At 39.0% G+C, this 21,864-nt stretch overlaps 1 protein-coding gene across 26 annotated transcripts in view; it reads right to left on the bottom strand.

Annotated features, from left to right (window-relative positions):
* The window catches only part of LOC114669323 (NACHT, LRR and PYD domains-containing protein 12-like), a 173,373-nt gene that overhangs the window by 90,205 nt on the left and 61,304 nt on the right, over positions 1-21,864 (bottom strand). For 18 of the 26 annotated variants that reach the window (XM_051921927.1, XM_051921923.1, XM_051921926.1 and 15 more), the window contains exons 7-8: positions 16,738-16,914; positions 267-443 (exon numbers count right to left, since the gene is read on the bottom strand). The exons of 3 other annotated variants lie outside the window; for them this stretch is intronic. In XM_051921927.1, coding sequence (XP_051777887.1) covers positions 267-443; positions 16,738-16,914 — 354 coding nt within the window. The remainder of the gene's footprint in view (positions 1-266; positions 444-16,737; positions 16,915-21,864) is intronic. 5 more of the 26 variants (XM_051921925.1, XM_051921909.1, XM_051921922.1 and 2 more) reach the window with 2 other exon arrangements.

The raw sequence follows: 21,864 nt of genomic DNA, 5'->3' as shown, positions 1-21,864 counted from the left end.
ACTGGATGGAGAGAACGGTGACAGTGGCTACTGTGGGGGAGGGGCTCAGGGTCACAATGCTGTCTTCATTTATTTACTGTGAGTCCACCTCACGTCCATCTGTCTGTCTGTCCAAATCTAACACTGCAGTCTGTCCTGATTAAACACAGAGCTTGTACTGTGGGGGTAAAACAGCCAGGGCCATAAAGTCAGCAGAAATACAATTCAACACACACACACACACACACACACACACACACATACACACACACTTGTTGTTCACTCACCTCAGTTTCTCTAATTTGCAGTTGTCACTCCTCAGCCCCTCACACAGCTGATCCACTCCTGAGTCCTCCATGTTGTTGTTGTTGCTCAGGTTCAGTTCAGTCAGTCGTGAGTGTGGAGCAGAAAGAGCTGAGGAGAGAGCTGAGCAACATCTGGAGGTGAGACGACAATACTCGAGGCTGTGGAGATAAAGAGAGAAGTGTAAGGAACACATGTTGGGTCTCTCAGGTCACACATTCAGGATGGGAGGAGAGGCTCATCACAATGATGACAGAGAGAACAAGAAACTGGAAACAGCGAGTAGGAACAGCAGCAACAAAATGAAAGAGCATCTTGGGAATGAAATAAAAAGTCAAAGAGAAGCAAGAAGAGCAGAAAAACAAAATGCATGTGAGCTGCTGGAGTCTCCTGCATAGTGAGACACCTTTAGAGAAGAAATGTAATAAGACAACACTGGGATTGAATGGAGAAGAAGACAAGAAAAGCACAAAGGGACAGACATTATGTGGTTTGAAAACAAGACACATGCAGGGATTTCATGGCTGTCTGTCTGTCTTTCTTTCTTTCTTTCTTTCTTTCTTTCTTTCTTTCTTTCTTTCTTTCTTTCTTTCTTTCTTTCTTTCTTTCTTTCTTTCTTTCTTTCACTCTTCTTCAGTTTTTCTTAGTTTTCCTCCACACAGTTACATCTGATGAGCTCACAGAAGTGAGGAGGACATCAACTCAGCACCTTTGTGTTTTCTACCCCATTAAGTGCAGTTCTCTATTTCAGTCCTTTCCTGTTTATCATGTCCACATGTGGCCTGCTGGTCAGACATGTCAGTAACAGTTTGATTGGACTGTTGACAGGACAACATGAGGAGCAACTGTCATCATGTGAGGACGATGAATGACCAGAAAGGCCTGTTTGATAAAGTCAGAACAGTCAATGTCACACTCTGAACTTGTCACCTCGGTCCACATTCATTGTCATCACTTCTCCCACAATCCCTCACTTTATATTCATCATTGTCACCTCATTAAAATCCACATTCAGACACTTGTCACCTCCGTCTCAGGTCAGCTTCATCAGGATATCATCTAAAATTGTCTGTTTGTCTTTCGGTTTTCTATAAATACAAACACATATGGCCTGGGGTCTCAATAAGTGACATGACAACTACAAGCAGAGCTGGACACTCAAGTGTGTCACTGACCTCCTAACATTTGAACTGAAACTCAATTTGCACCCAAGACCAATTTTGTCCATAAAGGCTCAGCACACCTGTATATGTCTTTTGATCTTCAAGTCATCCTGAGTGGTGTAAGTTGGTCTCCTAAACTTACATTGTTCTCCACATGATTGTCCAGACGAAGTTGTCACAGTTTGTGACAACAGAGTGGCAAACTCAGAATTCTGTCTGTCATTCACCAATCAGGACATGTGGACACTTTGTCTGACTTGAAGGTGACATCCAGAGTAGACAATGAGGACACTCTATTGTGTCTATTGTGACACGTTGATTAGACTAGACTAGTTAAGACTAGACCTATGCTTTAGATCAATGACATAATGGACATGAGTGAAATGTGACACTTCTATCCTCGACCATTCAGACCTGAGATGCTGACTGGTGCCATTGACCAGCTGACCTCTTTCAAATAAAGGTCTCAGTGGTGTTGACTTCAATTTTCTTATTCTTTCTACAGAAGGTCAGCATCCCAAAGCCCAGCACATAGATGGTGTGAGGGTCTCTTTGTCTGAATAGACTGTGAAGTGACCCCCATGACTGCTGACCACTGCTGTCCATTCACAGCTCTGCCCATTCAGTCCAAGAGATTTTATCAAATGAATGGGTGACGTGCTGAGATCTCCATCTGCTGGCTGAAACTGGAAAAACACAACACTTTATCACATGACTAGACAGGGTGTATGGGGGTTACATGACTACCATCTTTGTGTCCTCACTGTTTGAATTTCTCACAACAGCTGATCATTTCTTCAGGACTGACTTTTGTCTTTTCTCTGATGTCTTTTCAGTAAATCAAGCAATCAAGCTGCAAAGGACAGTGGACAGAAAGTGAGAGAACTAAAGATGACAGGGGCTTTATGAACTTTTACAAACAATATAAATATTCGGACATAATGTCATTATATAATGACATTATATAATTATAATTACATCTTACCTGAAGAAGGGGCCTGAGTTGCCTCGAAAGCTTGCATATTGTAATCTTTTTAGTTAGCCAATAAAAGGGGTCATTTTGCTTGGCTTTTCTCTACAGATATAATGTTAAAAGACATTAAATCAATAGACATACGTTCAAATTGTGAGTGCAGACCAAAGGCCATCAGTCATGGAGAATTCATACATTTGACAAAAAGAGAGGATTTAGGATCATGAACTGATACACCCACCACCTCAGGACCTCAGATTAGGACTTGAGTGCAAGGCATCTTGGCACCACACTAGTTCAGTTGGAATTGAACAGTGAGAGGTTTTTTTACAGTGGCTGGAGTGCCAATCCTGCCACCAACCCCCAAGTTTCCCTTGCAGGTTGGAGGACCTACAGTGCATCCAGAAAGTATTCACAGCGCATCACTTTTTCCACATTTTGTTATGTTACAGCCTTATTCCAAAATGGATTAAATTCATTTTTTTCCTCAGAATTCTGCACACAACACCCCATAATGACAACGTGAAAAAAAGTTTACTTGAGATTTTTGCAAATTTATTAAAAATAAAAAAACTGAGAAATCCCATGTCCATAAGTATTCACAGCCTTTGCTCAATACTTTGTCGATGCCCATTTGGCAGCAATTACAGCCTCAAGTCTTGTTGAATATGATGCCACAAGCTTGGCACACCTATCCTTGGCCAGTTTCACCCATTCCTCTTTGCAGCACCTCTCAAGCTCCATCAGGTTGGATGGGAAGCGTCGGTGCACAGCCATTTTAAGATCTCTCCAGAGATGTTCAATCGGATTCAAGTCTGGGCTCTGGGTGGGCCACTCAAGGACATTCACAGAGTTGTCCTGAAGCCACTCCTTTGATATCTTGGCTGTGTGCTTAGGGTCGTTGTCCTGCTGAAAGATGAACCGTCGCCCCAGTCTGAGGTCAACAGCGCTCTGGAGCAGGTTTTCATCCAGGATGTCTCTGTCCATTGCTGCAGTCATCTTTCCCTTTATCCTGACTATCCAACTGTGGTACCTTATATAGACAGGTGTGTGCCTTTCCAAATCATGTCCAGTCAACTGAATTTACCACAAGTGGACTCCAATTAAGCTGCAGAAACATCTCAAGGATGATCAGGGGAAACAGGACGCACCTGAGCTCAATTTTGAGCTTCATGGCAAAGGCTGTGAATACTTATGTACATGTGCTTTCTCAATTTTTTTATTTTTAATAAATTTGCAAAAATCTCAAGTAAACTTTTTTCATGTTGTCATTATGGGGTGTTGTGTGTAGAATTCGGAGGAAAAAAATGAATTTAATCCATTTTGGAATAAGGCTGTAACATAACAAAATGTGGAAAAAGTGATGTGCTGTGAATACTTTCTGGATGAACTGTACTTTCAGGGCTGGATGTAGGATAACTTCATACGCAGGAAGGGGTGATTGTACATTAAGGGCCTTGCTCATGGGCTCAACGAAGTGGAATCACCTTTAGCATTTATGGGATTTGAAGCAGCAACCTTCTGATTGCCAGCACAGATCCCTAACCTACCACACTGCCCTATTTGACAAAGATAGGAGACAGATGAAGAACAAGAGTGGCCCGAGTGTGAGGAGCACAATCACAATGTGAGGAGCCTGTCATGTCAGTAATTATTATATATTATTATTATTATTATTATTATTATTATTATTATTATTACTCTTGGTTCTGTGATGGAGGAGGTTCTTTCCAAGATGACAGATCAGTTGTGTTTTTCCAGGGCGTCTTATAAGACCCCTGAGTATCTGACAACACACCATCAGACAGACCTGTTATTAATGTTGAATTTTATAAGTAACTAGCAAAATACCCGCGCTTCGCAGCGGAGAAGTAGTGTGTTAAAGAGGTTATGTAAACATATACAGTGAAATACGTTTAACGCGAAAACGCTTAAGATGAAATATCGGTTAACACGAAATAATACAACGGTCCCGACAAACTACTATGTATTTTCATGCATTTTTTTCCTCTTAACACGAAACGAAAATCGCTTAACACGAAAAGATTTCCCTTCTGGGAATGAACAAAATACGGAAAACACCAGCCGCGCAGGCGAGATTTAAGAGGGGTGTGAAATGAAAGAGACGTGGTTTCACATGTTTGGTAGAAAAGAGGCTAACTTGGCTTTGAAATACCCTCGGAATAGCCTGTGACACGAGCCAATTTTGTTTATCTAAGCTACTTTCACCCTCCACCCCTACAAACGCCACACAAAAACATCTCATCTCTCATCAATTAGCTTTGGAATTCGGTGACGAGTACATCGCAGTGTGAGTAAAAATCAGTGAGTTTGGTTCGCATTTTTTTTTTTCTATTTTAGAAGAATTTTTTTACGAGCACAATGGCAAAGAGCTCAGGGGGAAAGCAAACTGCTATTTCGCTTAAAATGAACATGGAGCTTCTTAAGGCTGTTGATCAAAAACAGAAGACGAAAACGGAAATCTGTAAAGATTTTCATATTGCTATCTCTACGTTATCAACAATACAGTAATTAAAAAAAAAAGAGAGAGCAAATTACGGAAATGTTTGAACGGAGTAAGTTTGAGCCAGAGCGAAAATGGATGAGAACGGCCAAGCACGAGGATTTAGAGACGGCTTTACTTGTTTGGTTCAAACAAGCGAGATCTCAGAATGCTCCCATTTTTATTAAATACATGCATATATACATATCTATGTAAATAAAATGTACTCTAATAAACTTAATTTTGTTGAATATACTGCATGTTTTTTTTTTTTTTTTTAATATCCTTTAACACGAAATTCTTTTAACATGAAAAAATATTTCAGTCCCCTCAGTTTCGTGTTAAACGATTTTCACTGTATATACATATACATATATACATATATATACATATCTACATATACACATATATATATACATACACACATCCACATATATATACATATATATATATATATATATATACACATATCAACATATATATACACATACATAAACACACACATATACATATATACACATACATAAACACACACAGATACACATATATACATATACACATACATACATAGTGCGTTGTAACACGGGCTGTGATTGTTACATGGGAGGGAGACGACAAATCACAGCTTCCCGCTTTCTAATCGGGCCTGTGATTGGTGCTTTGACGGATGCCCAGATCCCACAGTTTGTCCCCTTAGGAGAGGCGTTAGGGAAGTGTAATTGAATAGTGGTGCTGCAAGTTTAGCTTTACACCTGTTTTTAAGGCTTATTGACTGAAAGGGGCTTTCATGAAAAAACTTAGGGCTTTGCTACAGGATACACCCTCCACAAGTTAAGGAAGTAAAAATAAAGGTATATATTTCTGTTTTATTTAAAGCTTTTAAGTTTGTATGCGGGCAGTATGATGGCGCAGTGAAAGGTGCCAGTTAGGAGACCCGGGTTTGCTTCCCTGCGTGGAGTTTGAATGTTCTCCCCGTGTCTGTCTGGGTTTCCTCCGGGTACTCCGGTTTCCTCTCACAGTCCAAAGACATGCAGGTTAGGTGCATTGGCGATTCTAAACTGTCTCTGGTGTGTGGGTGTGTGTGGATGTGTGTGCCCTGCGGTGGGCCGGCACCTTGCCTGGGGTTTGTTTCCTGCCTTGTGCCCTGTGTTGGCAGGGATTGGCTCCTATATTTAGGATATAGCGGGTTGGATAATGGATGGATGGACATTTGTGTGCATAGCCCAATTTGCCCGTTTTCATTTTTTTTCATTCTTCAGTAATATTTCAGCAAACCCGGAGCTTGTCAGTTCAAATCCTGGTACTGACACCACTGTGTGACCCTGAGGAAGTCACTTCACCTGCCTGTGCTGCAAAAAACCAAAGTAAAGTAACAAATTGTACCTTAGATGTTGCAAGTTTCTGGAATAAAGGCATAAGTCAAATAGATAAATATGTATTATACACATAGGAACTATTCATTTATTTTCAGTTAAGTCATCTGCAGCAAACCTTTATAAATGAGGGTTTCTCCTTTTTAGATAGTGCAAACTGTTTCTTCTTCATTGAGGTTTTCTCCTGGAGAGCTTTTTTCATTTCATTGAAAATTAAAGCAGCAGCTGCCAAAATATGTAGCTTTCTTATTAATTTTTCAACATTGTGTAAAATAAATGTATAAAGTAACATAAAAGGTTTAAATACTGGTTATCCTTTTACACTAAAATATTACTAAAGAGATACAAAAAAAGTAAAATGCATTTGTTCTTTTTCTTTAAGGAGATTAAATATTACTGAAGAAAAAAAAAAAAAACCTAAAACAGCCAAATGGGGCTATGCATACGAACTTAAAAGGTTTAAATAAAACAGAAATATGTACCTTTTATTTTTACTTCCTTAACTTGTGGAGGATGTATCTTGTAGCAAAGCCCTAAGTTTTTTGATGAAAGCCTGTTTCAGTCAATAAGTCTTAAAAAGAGGTGTAAAGATATTGACAATAAGCTACGCAAACCCACCAAGACATGGAATCGTTTAAATCAAGACGCGAGTCGAAAAACACCATCCCATACTATTAGTTAACGATTAACACATTTCTATATGTATTGTAAGCATACAATACAACTGATAATATGTTGCGCTTATTTATCTGGTGTACCGACATTTTTGTGCATTTAACGGCTGAAATCTAACGTGGTTTGTGCCCTTCAGAATGAAAACAGTTAGCATTTAACTTTTTAATAAAAAGCGAGCTTTTAAGTCTGAGAAATGACTCCGTAAATGCACACGTTTAATTTTTTATCACTTCAAACAACTGAACTATCCAGAACATTTCAGGCATACATCCAGCATTCAAACTATGTATAAAAAGCACAACTGTTAAAGGAATTCAGCATTTCTTAATTGAAAATGTTCCTTTAATCCTCAACATGTCTCAATGAGTCGTTCTGGTGGTTTTACTTGACGTTTTGATCTTCTGGTTAATTGTGTTTGCAGTTGAGATGTTCTTTCCTGATTTATACTTGTTTTCTCATTAATATTTGTTTCGCTGGTGTTAGTGTTCTGATTAGAGGTTATTGGTCCTTTGATGTCTTGACGGTTTCTTCTTAGAACAGCTCCTATTACGCAATTCCGTCACATACTGGTCTATTGTTTCTCCGCTTTTCTGGAAACATGTAAAAAATCTTGTGCCGCTCAAACGTCACATTGCGCTTTGGGTTGCAATACGTTTTGAATTTTTCAACAATTTTGTTCAATTTCATATTGTCTCCATCTTCTTCAAACTGAAAATTGTTATACACCTCTAGCGCCTTTTCGCCAATTACATGTAGAAGCATAGACGCTTTCATTTTTTCACTTTTCCTATCTGCTTCAATCGCAGCAAGATACAACTCAAATCTCTGTTTAAATCTTTTCCAATTTTCAGCTACATTTCCCTTTAACTGGAGATTTGGTGGGGGCTGTAATCCTAACATATTTTTTTTTTTCTCTTTTGCTAGAACTTCTTAGCGCTTTCTGATCACGTTTTCGGGTTACTCACAGACACGCGACTCGTTCAAAAGCTGAACTTCTTCTTCACATTCCTCTTCCAATCCGCCACTTCTGACACCATGTAGTGATCTTGTTAGGTTCGTAGTTTAATCAATACACAGGATTGAAAGATATAATAACTTTTTAATAGACAGATTTTAGAGACATTTACTGTAGAAGTTACTAATCGTTCTTTAGTTCAAGCCCATTCTCCTACTTGCATCGGCATTCACAGGCATTACTAATCATTCTGTAAATATCCCTTAATAGACCTTACTAATCAACTATCATTATAAAATCCAACGTGGTTTGTGCCCTTCAGATTGAAAACAGTTAGCATTTACCTTTTTAATAAAAGGCGAGCTTTTAAGCCTGAGAAATCACCCCGTAAATGCACACGTTTAATTGCACATGTGTTAATATGTATGCTTACACAGTATTAAAAGACACTCAACAATTAACGTCATTTACCTTTGTTCCCGCGTTTGATAAAAGGCGAGCTTTTAAGCCTGAGAAATCACCCCGTAAATGCACACGTTTAATTGCACATGTGTTAATATGTATGCTTACACAGTATTAAAAGACACTCAACAATTAACGTCATTTACCTTTGTTCCCGCGTTTGATAAAAGGCGAGCTTTTAAGCCTGAGAAATCACCCCGTAAATGCACACGTTTAATTGCACATGTGTTAATATGTATGCTTACACAGTATTAAAAGACACTCAAAAATTAACGTCATTTACCTTTGTTCCCGCGTTTGACTCGTGCTGTAAATCTCTTCCTTGTTTTTAGTTCACGTGATTACGTAGCAGGCATGATGACGCGATAGGTGACTCCGCCTCCTCCATTAGAGTATATGGACAAAAAACAGGTTCCAGTTATGACCATTACATGTAGAATTTCGAAATGAAACCTGCCTAACTTTTGTAAGTAAGCTGTAAGGAATGAGCCTGCCAAATTTCAGCCTTCCACCTACACGGGAAGTTGGAGAATTAGTGATGAGTGAGTCAGTCAGTCAGTCAGTCAGTCAGTAAGTGAGTCAGTGAGGGCTTTGCCTTTTATTAATTAGTATAGATTCGCCACTCAGCTAGCTCCCCTCTTATTAGCAACATTCACAGAAGCAATAGAAAATCAGATTCGACCTCAAACTTTTCGCCAAGCACTAATCACTGTCTTTCCTAAACAAAACAAGGACTTATTACAATGTGCCTCATACAGACCAATTGCACTTCTGAATAATGATGTTAAGATACTGTCCAAAGTCCTAGCTGGAAGTATGGAGAAAGTGCTGCCTTCAGTAATATCGCAAGATCAAACTGGATTCATTAAAAACCGACACTTAGCGTCCAATCTCCGACGCCTATTTAATGTAATATATTCACCTGCAAAGACAAACACCCCAGAGATGTTATTATCGTTGGATGCAGAAAAAGCATTTGATATGATTGAATGGAACTACCTTTTCACTACATTAAAGAAATTTGGGTTTGACCAGAATATTTGTGCATGGATCAAACTACTGTATACCAATCCAGAAGCTTCAATTTGTATTAACAACATTTGCTCAGACTACTTTAAACTAGAATGTGGTACCTGACAAGGATGCCCCTTGTCACCACTGCTATTTGCAATCGCCCTTGAACCACCGGCAGTTCACTGTCGAAATTCTTTTCAGATAAAGGGGATTATCAGAGAAGGACTGGAACAGAAAATTTCTCTATATGCAGATGATATGGTACTGTATATATCAGACCCAGAAAATACTGTGCCTGCAGTCCTAACAGCACTTACAGAATTTCAAAAGATCTCTGGTCTCAGAATTAATTTGAATAAAAGTGTGCTCTTTCCAGTGAATTCTCACCTTCTCTTTTATTATTGCAGATCAGTTTAAATACCTAGGAGTAAATATCACAAGTAAACATAAATCTCTTTATCAACAAAATTTTGCCTTCTGTATGGAAAACAATTAAGCAAGATTTGCATAGATGGTCAACCCTTCATCTCAATTTAGCCGGAAGAATTAACATTGTTAAGATGAATATCCTTCCTAAACTTCTCTTTTTATTTCAAAACATTCCAATATATATCAATAAATCGTTTTTTAAACAGTTAGATTCAACAATAACCTCATTCATTTGGAACTCAAAACACCCACGTATCCGAAGAGCGACCCTACAAAGACCTCAGGCAGAAGGTGGCATGGCTTTACCTAATTTTCAGTTTTATTACTGGGCAGCAAACATACAAGCCATAAAATCCTGGACACAAATAAATGAACATACACAGGCTTGGTCCGCAATAGAAGTAAAGTCCTGTAGTACTTCTTTATACTCCCTGCTCTGCTCTCCAATAAATGAAAGTTATCGCAAATATACTAATAACCCAATTGTGCTTTACTCACTCAGAATATGGAACCAAATTAGGAAGCAATTTAAGATGGAAAATCTTTTATCTGTGGCACCCCTGCAGGAGAACCACCTCTTTCAACCTTCGCAAGTATATCCAGTTTTTAATACCTGGAAAAGTTTTGGGATTAAAATGCTGAGAGATCTTTATATAGACAACATATTTACATCTTTTCAACAATTACATTCAAAATTCAAATCTTCAAATTAGAAATTTTGTTAAACGGAAATTGCCCGATTTCCCTCACCTTGCACCCTCCACAATGCTGGAAAAAATACTGCTCAATTTCGAGGAATTAAACACTATTTCCACATTATATAAAATCTTATTAGAGTCCCTACCTTTCAAAGATCCAAGAGGACATTGGGAAGAAGATCTCGTAATCAATATATCAGAAAAGGACTGGAAGGTAGCAAAGCAGAGAATTCACTCGAGTTCTATATGCGCAAAGCATACAATTATTCAACTAAAAATTATATATCGAGCACATCTGTCTCGCTTAAAACTGTCCAAAATGTTTCCAGGGCAGGATCCAACCTGTGAACGCTGCAACCAAGCTCCTGCCTCACTGGGTCACATGTTCTGGGACTGCACCAAGCTAACATCATTTTGGACAAAAATTTTTAAGTGCCTGTCAGACAGCCTTGGGGTCACAATCCCTCCTAACCCATTAACAGCTGTGTTCGGTGTTCTTCCAGATGGACTTGAATTGGAGAAGGACAAACAAACAGTGATTGCATTCACTACACTGTTGGCACGCAGACTTATTTTGTTAAATTGGAAGAATTCTAATTCTCCTCTGATAAGTCAGTGGGAAATCGATATTTTATATTGTTTGAAATTGGAAAAAATCAAATTTTCAGTTAGAGGATCTGTACAAAATTTTTTCAAAACCTGGCAGGATTTAATCAATATTATTTTAGAATGAGAGAAATAACTATTAACGCATTTAACTCCCTTCTCCATCTCTTATTTATATAGATATTCACTTCTCCCTTTCTTTTGTTTAATGTTGCCTTATTAAAAAGCTAAAAAGCCCTAAGCAATTTTCCTTTAGCTAAGCTCTCCTTCTCAGGGGTGGGGTTTGATTTGTCTTTAGTTTTGTTGGGTTATAAATTGATCTATTTGTATGGAATGATTACAATGAAAATTAATAAAATAAAAATATATAAAAAAAAAAAAAAAGAAAATGAGTGGAAGGTAGCAATGCAGAGAATTCACTTGAGCTCCATATGTGCAAAGCATACAATTATTAAGCTCAAAATTATATATGTTTCCAGGGTGAGATTCAACCTGTGAACACTGCAATCAGGTTCCAGCCTCACTGGGTCACATGTTTTGGGCCTGCATCAAATTAACATCATTCTGGACAAACATTTTTAAGTGCCTTTCAGACAGCCTTGGTGTCACAATCCCTCCTAATCTATTAACAGCTGTGTTTGGTGTTCTTCCAGATCGGCTTAAAGTGGAGAAGGTCAAACAAACTGTGATTGCCTTCACTTCACTATTGGCACGCAGACTTATTTTGCTAAACTAGAAGAATCCTAACTCTCCTCTTTTCAGTCCGTGGGTAACTAATGTTTTATATTATTTGAAATTGGAAAAACTCTAATTCTCACTTAGAGGATCTGTGCAGAACTTTTCAAAACCTGGCAGGATCTAATCAGTAATATTTTAGAATAAGCTCTTAAAGCACTGAGGAAGAAGATTCTCTCCCCATTTCTTTTTCTTCTCCATTTATTCGCCTATTAAACTCTTCAGTTTATTTATTTTTACTATTTTTAAGTTTTACTCCATTGGCCATGCTCTCTTTCTCAGGGGTGGGGGTTGATTTGTTTTCAATCCTATTTTTTTTTGTAAAAATTGATCTATTTGTATGGAATGATTACAATAAAATGGAAAAAAACTGTTAATAATATAAATTCATAAAGGAGACCAATCAGGTGTGTTGTATATCATTCAAATAAATTCACTATAGCACCTTCCTCTGCTCTTTTGTTCTTATGCTTTCCTACTCACTGTTAAGAGATCAAAACTGGTTGTTTATTTTCCCCACAGTCGTATTTGAACGCTTAGCTCAAAGATATAAAATTCAGAGGTGATTCATATATAATGCAGTGCCTTCTGTGCCTACCGGCATCTAAAGAAATCTCTGCTCTCAAGAATTCACCTTTAAATTTAAAGATGCCTGTTGAGATAAGCGTTGTTTTCTCTTCTTATGCTGTGTTATATGGAGCCCCTGAAGTCTTTTCAGTTTTGTGTAAACAACATTTTATGGGCACTAGTAATATCTGGAGAGCACAAGTTGTATATTGCGCACATCATAATATCAGTATGCTGTACACACAAGATATTGTTTTGGATTCTTACGAGCCCAACTACTAAAAAGCTAGCGTGAGCTCAGCCATAAAAGCTGCTGATTAACTGGACAAGACAGACTCGGGTTCAAGTGAGATCTCATGGCCTGAGAGGGTCACATGAGTGTCTCTGAGTCTGGACGCTATGGTCCTGCTGTACCTTGTATGAGTGCTAATAAAAGTGATGTCAGCTTTTGTACAATCACAGTTAAGTATTTTTGTTGCTACAGAAACACTAAAATCAGATTGAGAGCCACAAAGACCAATGAAGGTACAGCTGACTTATGAAGTGAATATTCTAGTTTTGTGTACGAGAGTCAACTCTGAGCAACAATACATTTTAACTTTGTAAGTTGTTGGAAAATTACTGCGCATCTGTAATTCTGTCTTAAACTGAACTGCAGTGTGTGTCTTGTATCATCTCTGTTCTGTCCTAATTATTAGTTCTTTACGCGACTCAGAAGAGAGAACTGAAATGTAACAGAATGTCCAGAGTATTCAACAGTAGAACACGGACTCTCACATTTGTATTTGTCATTTTTGTGTGTGATAGTGAAGAGGAATTATTGGAGTGTAATATTAATGCAGGCTGGTTATAAGTGTGGGAAGTTGCTATTCTGTAGACTTTAAATTGTTTATTGGAGGGCATTAATAATATAAATATGTATTGTTGCTTTTTAATTATTATTTAACTGATCGTACAATTAAATGAAATAATAAATCAGTGAATTATGGCATATCTCGTTAATTATAGACAATGTGGATGGTGGCTCTATATTTCAATTTCCTGCATTTGTATAAAGTAGTACAGTGTGATTTGACACAAAGAGAGTCTTTTTTAAGTTATACTTTATCAGTTAAGTTCACCAGTTCATTTTGATTCACACAACACAATCATTGAGCGCTCAAGTACAGTGTGCAGCTTTAAAGTGAATACTGAAGAGGCCACAGCTCACTCAGGTCACGTCATGGCGGGTACATAAGGACACCACTGGGGAATATCATAGCAGTTAAAATGTCAGAATAGCTGTGAGAAAGCCAGTGATGGTGTTAACACTTTGTGTAAATTAGCAGACATCCTTTCTGTGACACAACAACACTGAGGACTTTCAGACAACAAATCATTGAGCAGAAATGTGTGAAGAAACGAGACAGTGGTCCTTAATACCAACAGCAGCGTCACAGGGACTGTGACTTGGGGCTGCCAAGTCAGAAGTTTTCTTTCTTTCTCATTTTCTTGCTTCATTCTGGAGTGTGTTTAGACCACAGTGTGTTTGTGCACATATATTCATTTATTTATTTATGTATTCATTTATTTGAGAGCTTCTGTACAAAGCCAAATTTCCCACCTTTGTGTAGGGGTAAGTAAGTAAGTGAGTTCATTTGTTTGTTCTATCTATCTATCTATGAGTTATTGTTGGTGTCAAATCTGGCTGTCAGGACTAGTTTCACACTTTAGAAATAAGCGAAGCTCACATCACCAAAACCTATTTTCAACATTTTATCTTTTTGCACAAACCTCTGCCATTTTGCCTTTTACATATAAACTCACTGTGTACAGATTATAACAAGTTCATTTTTTTTCTTTTTAATAACATAAGACTGTAGTGAAATGTAACATTTGTTAAATATAACTGTCTGAAACTACACATTTAATTTTTTTTAATTTAATTTAATGATGGCTTTTTCTCATGGTATTTTTCTAAAGACACACCTGCTTGTTACTTTTTTGTTTAAAAATCCTACAATTTGTCGACTTAGTGAATTCTTATCATCACTTCGTGAACATCTCCAGTGCTGTTATCTCTCCAATTACCAGTCCACTAATAAACTCCTTGACATTTGTGTGAAATCCTGAAGCACAAGAAGCCTTTGACTGTTTAAAGATTGTCACCATTGTCTTGAAGGTGCTGTGTGTCCTTTTATTATACTCACTGATTGTTGTGATGTGAAATTTTGCATACAAGATGATAAATATTTTGTATGTCTTTATTTGTAACTTAGGCAAAGCAAATGTAATATTAATATTTCATTAGTGAGAAGCATTCATGTTTAAACCCCAGGACTAAGTCAGGATAGTGAATTTTACGACAGGGTTGGGAGAAATGCCTCAAACCAGTTTGGCCAGTGATTCTCTGCAGGGCTCTTTCAGTAAACCCTTACAGGAAAGCCAGACTGCCTATCTGGTAAACATCAGCTCAACAGATAGTTTTGGGGGGTGGCAGGTGTGAAGGTGTTCTGTGCCTCATTGATCTGAGGTGTGGCTGTTTGCAATTGGCTTGTATCAGAAGCCTTTAAGTACCATGACGCCCTATTGGCTGCAGGGTGTGGACAGAGAATCTATAAATTTGCTTGCTTTACCCCTCATTCTCTCTCTTACCAAACTGATGAAAGAGCATCTCACACACCATGAACTGAAACGGACAACACAATGAAGAGCACAGCTCAGCAGCCATATTGAGACAGGCATGTGGCCTGTTCTGAAGAAAGCTGACCAGAAATGAGGACTTAACTAGAGACATTTAAACTAACTAACAAGTCTGTGTGCTACCTGAAACTACACAGCACCATTTATCAGGTTGTATGGTTGCCAGTATTCAAATGTACTTTGCATATTGTTATTATTTATGAATATTATCAATAATCCATTATTTAAAGTGTAACTTATCTCTTACTTGTCTTTTACTACACCTAATTGCCTGAGGTTATAAATGTAGAAGGGAAGGTGGGGAGAAGTTATATAGTACAATACTTTACAAACAGTCTGTGAGATTTGAGGCATTCTGACAAAGGCTACATATTAATAATACAAAAGGAGAAAGTAGAGTAAAATATCACTCTACTGACCTTTAAGGATTTTGCACACTGCACTTTGACATTCTTTGATATCCTTCTGACCTGTCTTTGTTTACACGCCTTAAACAACTATTATAATAGACTGATAATTTCTGTATATATCTATATCTATGATTTATTAATTATATTACATATTTTTTGACTATGTTTATGTATCCAGATTGCAAATACCATACATTGCATCAATGTTCATATTGCTAACTACACGGCAATATTGCTGCTACGTCTTTGCTCAATGTCTTGTCTTGTTTATGTTTTAATTTTAAATTTTAATTCTATTTTTAATTTATTTTTAATTTATTATTTGCACTTCATGTTGTTACACTGTGGACCCTGAGCTTCACAATTTCGTCTATCTGTATGGTTGAGATGACGATAAAGTTCACTTTGACTTTGACTTTACAGAAGACTCACCATTAATGATGGACTCCTGCAGAGCTGTTTGTCTACCTGTGGTCACCTCCTGTGTCACCTTACTGTCCACACTCTTTGAAATTCTAATCCTTTTGATTCTCCTCCTGCAGTGATGAGTTTAGTTGCATTTGTGACTATTCTTGTGCTTTCATCATTACTGGAGTTTTGATTTTATTACCATTCTTTGACTTTGTGTATCGTGACATTGTTGGCCTTGGTTTCCCTTTGTTGTTTCAGCAACTCCTCTTGTGCTCTTTGGAATTTATTTTGTACCTTAGAGCATTTTTTTTAAATAAGCCTTTGTATTTATAAAGATTCTTCATTGTCCTTTTTGGTGCCTACCCAGAGTTTAATGGTACCTCCCTCTGGTGAGTATTTTGATTTGTATTATTTGGGACTTACGTGCTTAGGACTCTCTAGTTCATAACAAGAGGATGAAGAGAAGGTCGATACCAAAATAAAGAATAGACAATGTGGGATTGTGGGACAAGAAAAAAAAACAACAGGCTGAACAGAAAGAACAAAGAGAGGATGAAAGAGACCACTGTGGGCGAGGGGCTCAGGGTCACAATACTGAATTTAACAATTAAAGAGAAATCTGCAGCTGTGTCCTCGTCACAACCATCTGTCTGTCCATGTGTGACACTGATATCTGTCCTGATTAAAAACAATGTTTATATGGTGGGTGTGGAACAAAAAGAGCCATAAAGTCAGAAGAAATAAAATCCAACACACACATAAACACACACACATACACTCACACTTGTTGTTCACTTACTTCAGTTTCTCTAATTTGCAGTTTTCACTCCTCAGCCCCTCACACAGGTGATTCACTCCTGAATCCTTCATGTTGTTGCTGCTGCTCAGGTTTAGTTCAGTCAGTCGTGAGTGTGGAGCGGAAAGAGCTGAGGAGAGAGCTGAGCAACATGTGGAGGTGAGACCACATTGAGACAGGCTGTGGAGATAAAGAGAGAGAAGTGAGGACATGTGGACATGTGGACAGACAGACAGACAGACAGACAGACATGACACGGGTTCAAGGTGATGGGCTTGTTGTGTCATAGCAAGGGTCTCTCTCAGTGTCACTGCACACACCAGCTGTCACAGACATGGTGGTCTGAAGAGCTTTGGTGGTCAGTAGAGAGTCTGGACCCTGGACAGGCCTCTGCTCTTCATGGCCACTTAAGGACCAAATTTATAAAACTGAAAAATAAATAAGACAGAGGATAAAATAATAAGACATAGAAAAATGAAAATCATATAAAATGTGAATAAAAATGTGTTTGAGTGTCTCTGTGACAAAGTGGACAAATGGACGCAGTTTACAAATTAGAATTGCTGTGCAAATATAAATGAAGACATTGCAGATAAAAAATATGAAAGGGAAACAAAGCCATCTCCTTTATTTTATATAGTGCCTTTCAATTCAAAGTCACTTTACATGTCCAGCTCTCTCCTTGTATTCTTACTCTGAGCACAGACAGGTGACGTGACTCACTCAGGGTCACACAGCATGTGACAGGCAGGAACTGAACCCGCATCACTGGGATGTCAAGTGCGGCACCTCAGCCACTGGGTACAGAACTGGGAATCAGGATTGGTCAAAATGACAGAGGAAGCGGGACATGAGCTGTCAGTCAGCCTGAGAAGGTGTGAAGAGAAGGCGGCCATCTCAGTGAATTTGATTTATCAGGCCTTTGATCAAATGGGATGCTTTGGTGTCTTTAGGTGACCTAAAAATGTCAACTGACTGAGTGTTTGATTATCCATCCATCCATCCATTTACCAACCCGCTGAATCTGAACACAGGGTCACGGGAGTCTGCTGGAGCCAATCCCAGACAACACAGGGCAGAAGGCAGGAACCAATCCCGGGGAGGGTGCCAACCCACCGCAGGACACACACAAACACACCCACACACCAAGCACACACTAGGGCCAATTTTAGAATCGCCAATCCACCTAACCTGCATGTCTTTGGACTGTGGGAGGAAACCGGAGCGCCCGGAGGAAACCCACGCAGACACAGGGAGAACATGCAAACTCCACGCAGGTAGGACCTGGGAAGCGAACCCAGGTCTCCTAACTGCGAGGCAGCAGCGCTACCACTGCGCCACCGTGCCGCCCGTGTTTGATTATTGTGTTGTTAAACATTTGGTCAAAGTGTGAAGGCTGAGGAGGGCTGAAGTGACACACAGATACTCAAAGGTGTGACATGAACAGGACAGTGGCACAGTGGTTAGTCACACATCAGAGACCAGGGTGCAAATCTGAACGCACAACTGAGCTCTCGGCTTTTGGTTCGGATTCTTTTATCATTTTTATGCTGATAAGACTTTAGGGTGTTGGTTGACTTCACATTTTTAAGTCAAGTACTCAAAGATGTGGTGACAATAAACTTATAAATTAAAATGTGTACAAATGAGAGTGACATACAAGTGACAAGGGCCACATGTCAAATGTTATTGGACAAACTCTGAGGTGCTGCAGATCTCCAACAAGGAGGACACACTGAGTTGAGTTTCTGTGCTCGACTGATGACTGAAATCTTCTTAATGGCCGACAAGTCAGAGCACATTTCAGGCATTCGTCAGGCCGCAGACTGCAGGACTCAGGGAGCTTCGGACTTTTCACTCCTTCAAAAGCTCCAAGACCAAGGTGAGCTGCTCAGTGGTCTTGTACCCTATGTTGGTCACAGTGTGTTATTGTAATGATTTGCGTTTATTTTATTATTATGTTAATATTGCAAATTTGATCCTGGTTTTCTTTTTATTGTATGTTTTTTGAGATATTTTTGTTATTACTTCTTCTGATTTCTTTATGTTTTGAGTTAGTTGATGATATTTTATGTGTTCCTGTGATGTCCTCTTCAGTTCTTGTGTGTCACTATTTTGTGTGTCTGTTATAAAGGAGTTGCTACAAAGTGACACTCAGGGTCACACTCAGCGTTTTGTCAAAGATCAAGGAGTATAAAGTTCAGTCCATTGGACTTCTGCGTTATCTGAGTTAGTAGATGTGACATAAAGAATAAGCACACATGTGTTTAAAAGTCAGACATCATAACTGCTGCTTTGTGTTTCGACTGCGAGTTTGGATTTCACTTTCAGTTTTGACACTCGGCTTTTTTGATCTTCCAGTTCTGATCTCCTCTTCTGGCTCTCGATTCCCATCTTTCTCTCAGTTCCTTTTCTTTCTGCCATTTTCATTGTTCTGATTTAAACTCGGATCATTTAAAATGAGTAAATCAGTGAGAGAAGACGGGTTTACAAAGATATGAAGCCCCTCCTGGGAGAGGTTAAAGATTTAAAGACCCCGATGACACAAGTCACAGCTACTTTGTTACAAATTCTAACTGATCTTCCTACTTCAAGTGCTCACATAAATCAAGGTGCTGGTGGTCTGCCAGTAGCTGGTGGGAGTCACGTAAAGGACCAGCCAGTCCTCATGTGATTTGTTTTACTGGGGACCCTAAAGATGGAGTGGATGTTTGAATTAGCAAAGGACGTGTTTGATTGTCAGTGAAATCCTGATTCTAAAAGTCAGCTCATGTTGGTCATTTGATGTCACTGCTTGATGAGAAGCCACCTGACTGGACATTCACAATGACAAGACAAGTCACAGTGCTGTCCATCTATTGAGGATTTGGTTTGTGAATTTAGAAACATTTTAAATATGGCTGACAGATTAGAGGTGGCAGTCAGTCGATTACTAGAATTCAGACAAGACATTCAGTCAGTTAGTAAATATAAAGTGACATGTGAGCCCATGAAGTGGTCAGACTGATGACCTTCTCATGTCACTGCTGAGCACACAGAGCTGGCACACCACATGGTGTCAGGGCTGCCAGTCTTGATGGTGTCGACTCTCAGGTGTGACTCCATCACAAATCTGCTGCTAATGTCCTGCTGTCGTATGGACAGGACAGTCAGCTACGTGATGATCATCGGGGGGTTTACTTCTGAACTGCTTTACACCCTAAAGACCTTAAGTAGTCAGTGAAGAGGGTGGGATTTGACCCTGCGGCCTGGAGATGTGGGGTAGCAGTGCTCACCTCTGTGCTGCCCCCCGTGAAGGATCACTTTGACTAAAACGAGTTCCAGAGGTGAACTCCATATTTCTACAGTAGGAGTGCAGACAGCCGAAGTCCAGAGGTTAGGATTGTTAATGAAAACTGCAACTAAAGTGGCGAAAAAGTGTTATGTTAAACAAAATAAAAGTGAAAGGAAAAGAGTGAAAAATAAAAACTAAACTAAAACTTAAACTGCAAAGAGAAAATGAACTGAAATGAAATACAAATCTATTTTTTTTCATTTTTTTGAATAACCAGACCAGAGTTCAGCATTGAATTAGTTGACAGATTTTGTTGTTTCCATTCCTGTAGCTCACTCTCTCCGTTGTTTTCTGTGTGTTTTACAAATTTGTTTCTTTACTTGTGCTAATTGTATATTTATGATCATCAATACTCACCTGAGAGTCTGTCCCTGCGCTACACACACACACTGTATGCTATTGTATTGTACTCCGCTCAGCTCTGGGCGACACTCCAAGGCTGGACCTTCACCTCCACTCACCGGCGGGCGGGCGGCCGAGCACTTGGACTGGTGGACTTTAGCAGCACAGAAGGGTCTCTGAAGTGTTTGAGGGTCAGTGCTGTCTCTTCATGGCGCCTCTTCATGCTCTGTGCGGACTCCTTCATCACCGACTGATCACCACAAAGATTCTGCTACAGGCTGTTTATTCTCCACTAACTCTACACTCTTTATAATCAGCATTTTAATTTATAAAGATATCACTTTACACTTTCATGACATACTGGGCACAGGATATAAATTACTTTATAAAAAGGATTAATATGACCGCAGCACACGTGAAATAACTGAGCACTCACGTGTGATTACTTTACATTCTACAGCACACGTGATGTCAGCGACAGACGACGACTCTTCTGTGGAGGGCACTGGCACAATGGCAGCCCCCCTCAGACTGGCACTTCTATTATTAGATGAGCCATAGTGTGTTTTATAATGATTTTTATTAAAAAAGAGATTTTTATTTTCAGAAAAATTGTGTTTCCATTAAAAAGATTCCATTTTGAATCTTTTTTCTATACAGAGATGTTTCAGTGTTTAGGTGTGAGAGGCTGCAGCCCCACTTGTACTTAAAATGTTTTATCAACCACAAATAACGAGACCACCTTGAGTTAGTAGCGAGTTGTTTCTTTTCCTTATTTTTGAAAGTATTTACTTTGTTGTCATAATTAGTCAGAGTGATGTAAGTGGGGTGTCACTGTGATTTGATTTGGCTTTACACGGCTGGGGGGCTCCACATTCCTGACTACACCCGCGGTGCACATGAAGGACGCAGCTGCTGCCGTTGGACGCCAATATGAGGCTGCTGGTGATTTGTGATTGACGAGTGATGAGGTGAAATAAAACAAACTCAGCAATCGGGGAGAGACGACCGGCCGGAGGAAGTTGGTTTGTTGCACATTTTGTTCTTATAGGAGTTCATTAGTGCTAACCGTGTTATTCTTATTAATGGGGGACTCCCAGAGGGCATAACAAAATGGCCGCATGTTAACTTAGTGTTGCAGACAGCTGGTTCATTTAAAAACCCCGTGAAAGCAGACTGAGGGGGGATTTTCAGTTCAGGAAGGGAACTGATTTGGGAGAAGTGGCTCAGGTTTAGTGGACGGAGCGCTCAGGTTAGACGGCTGAGGTTTGTCTCGCCATTGGGAGCCACTTTAGCCAGCTGATGGCTGCTGGGCTCTTAGAGATTTATTTATTTTGTATTTTTTTCCCAAGTTATTGATTTGAATGAGTGCAACTGGTGAATTCTTTCCTTTGGAGTTTTGCTATTGGTTATTATTTTTTTTTAATATTTTATTTTTTTTCCTGTGATGAATG

The sequence above is a fragment of the Erpetoichthys calabaricus genome (genome assembly GCF_900747795.2).
Source record: "Erpetoichthys calabaricus chromosome 1 unlocalized genomic scaffold, fErpCal1.3 SUPER_1_unloc_6, whole genome shotgun sequence".
Lineage (NCBI taxonomy): Eukaryota > Metazoa > Chordata > Cladistia > Polypteriformes > Polypteridae > Erpetoichthys > Erpetoichthys calabaricus.
This window is presented reverse-complemented; position numbering and strand designations above follow the sequence as displayed.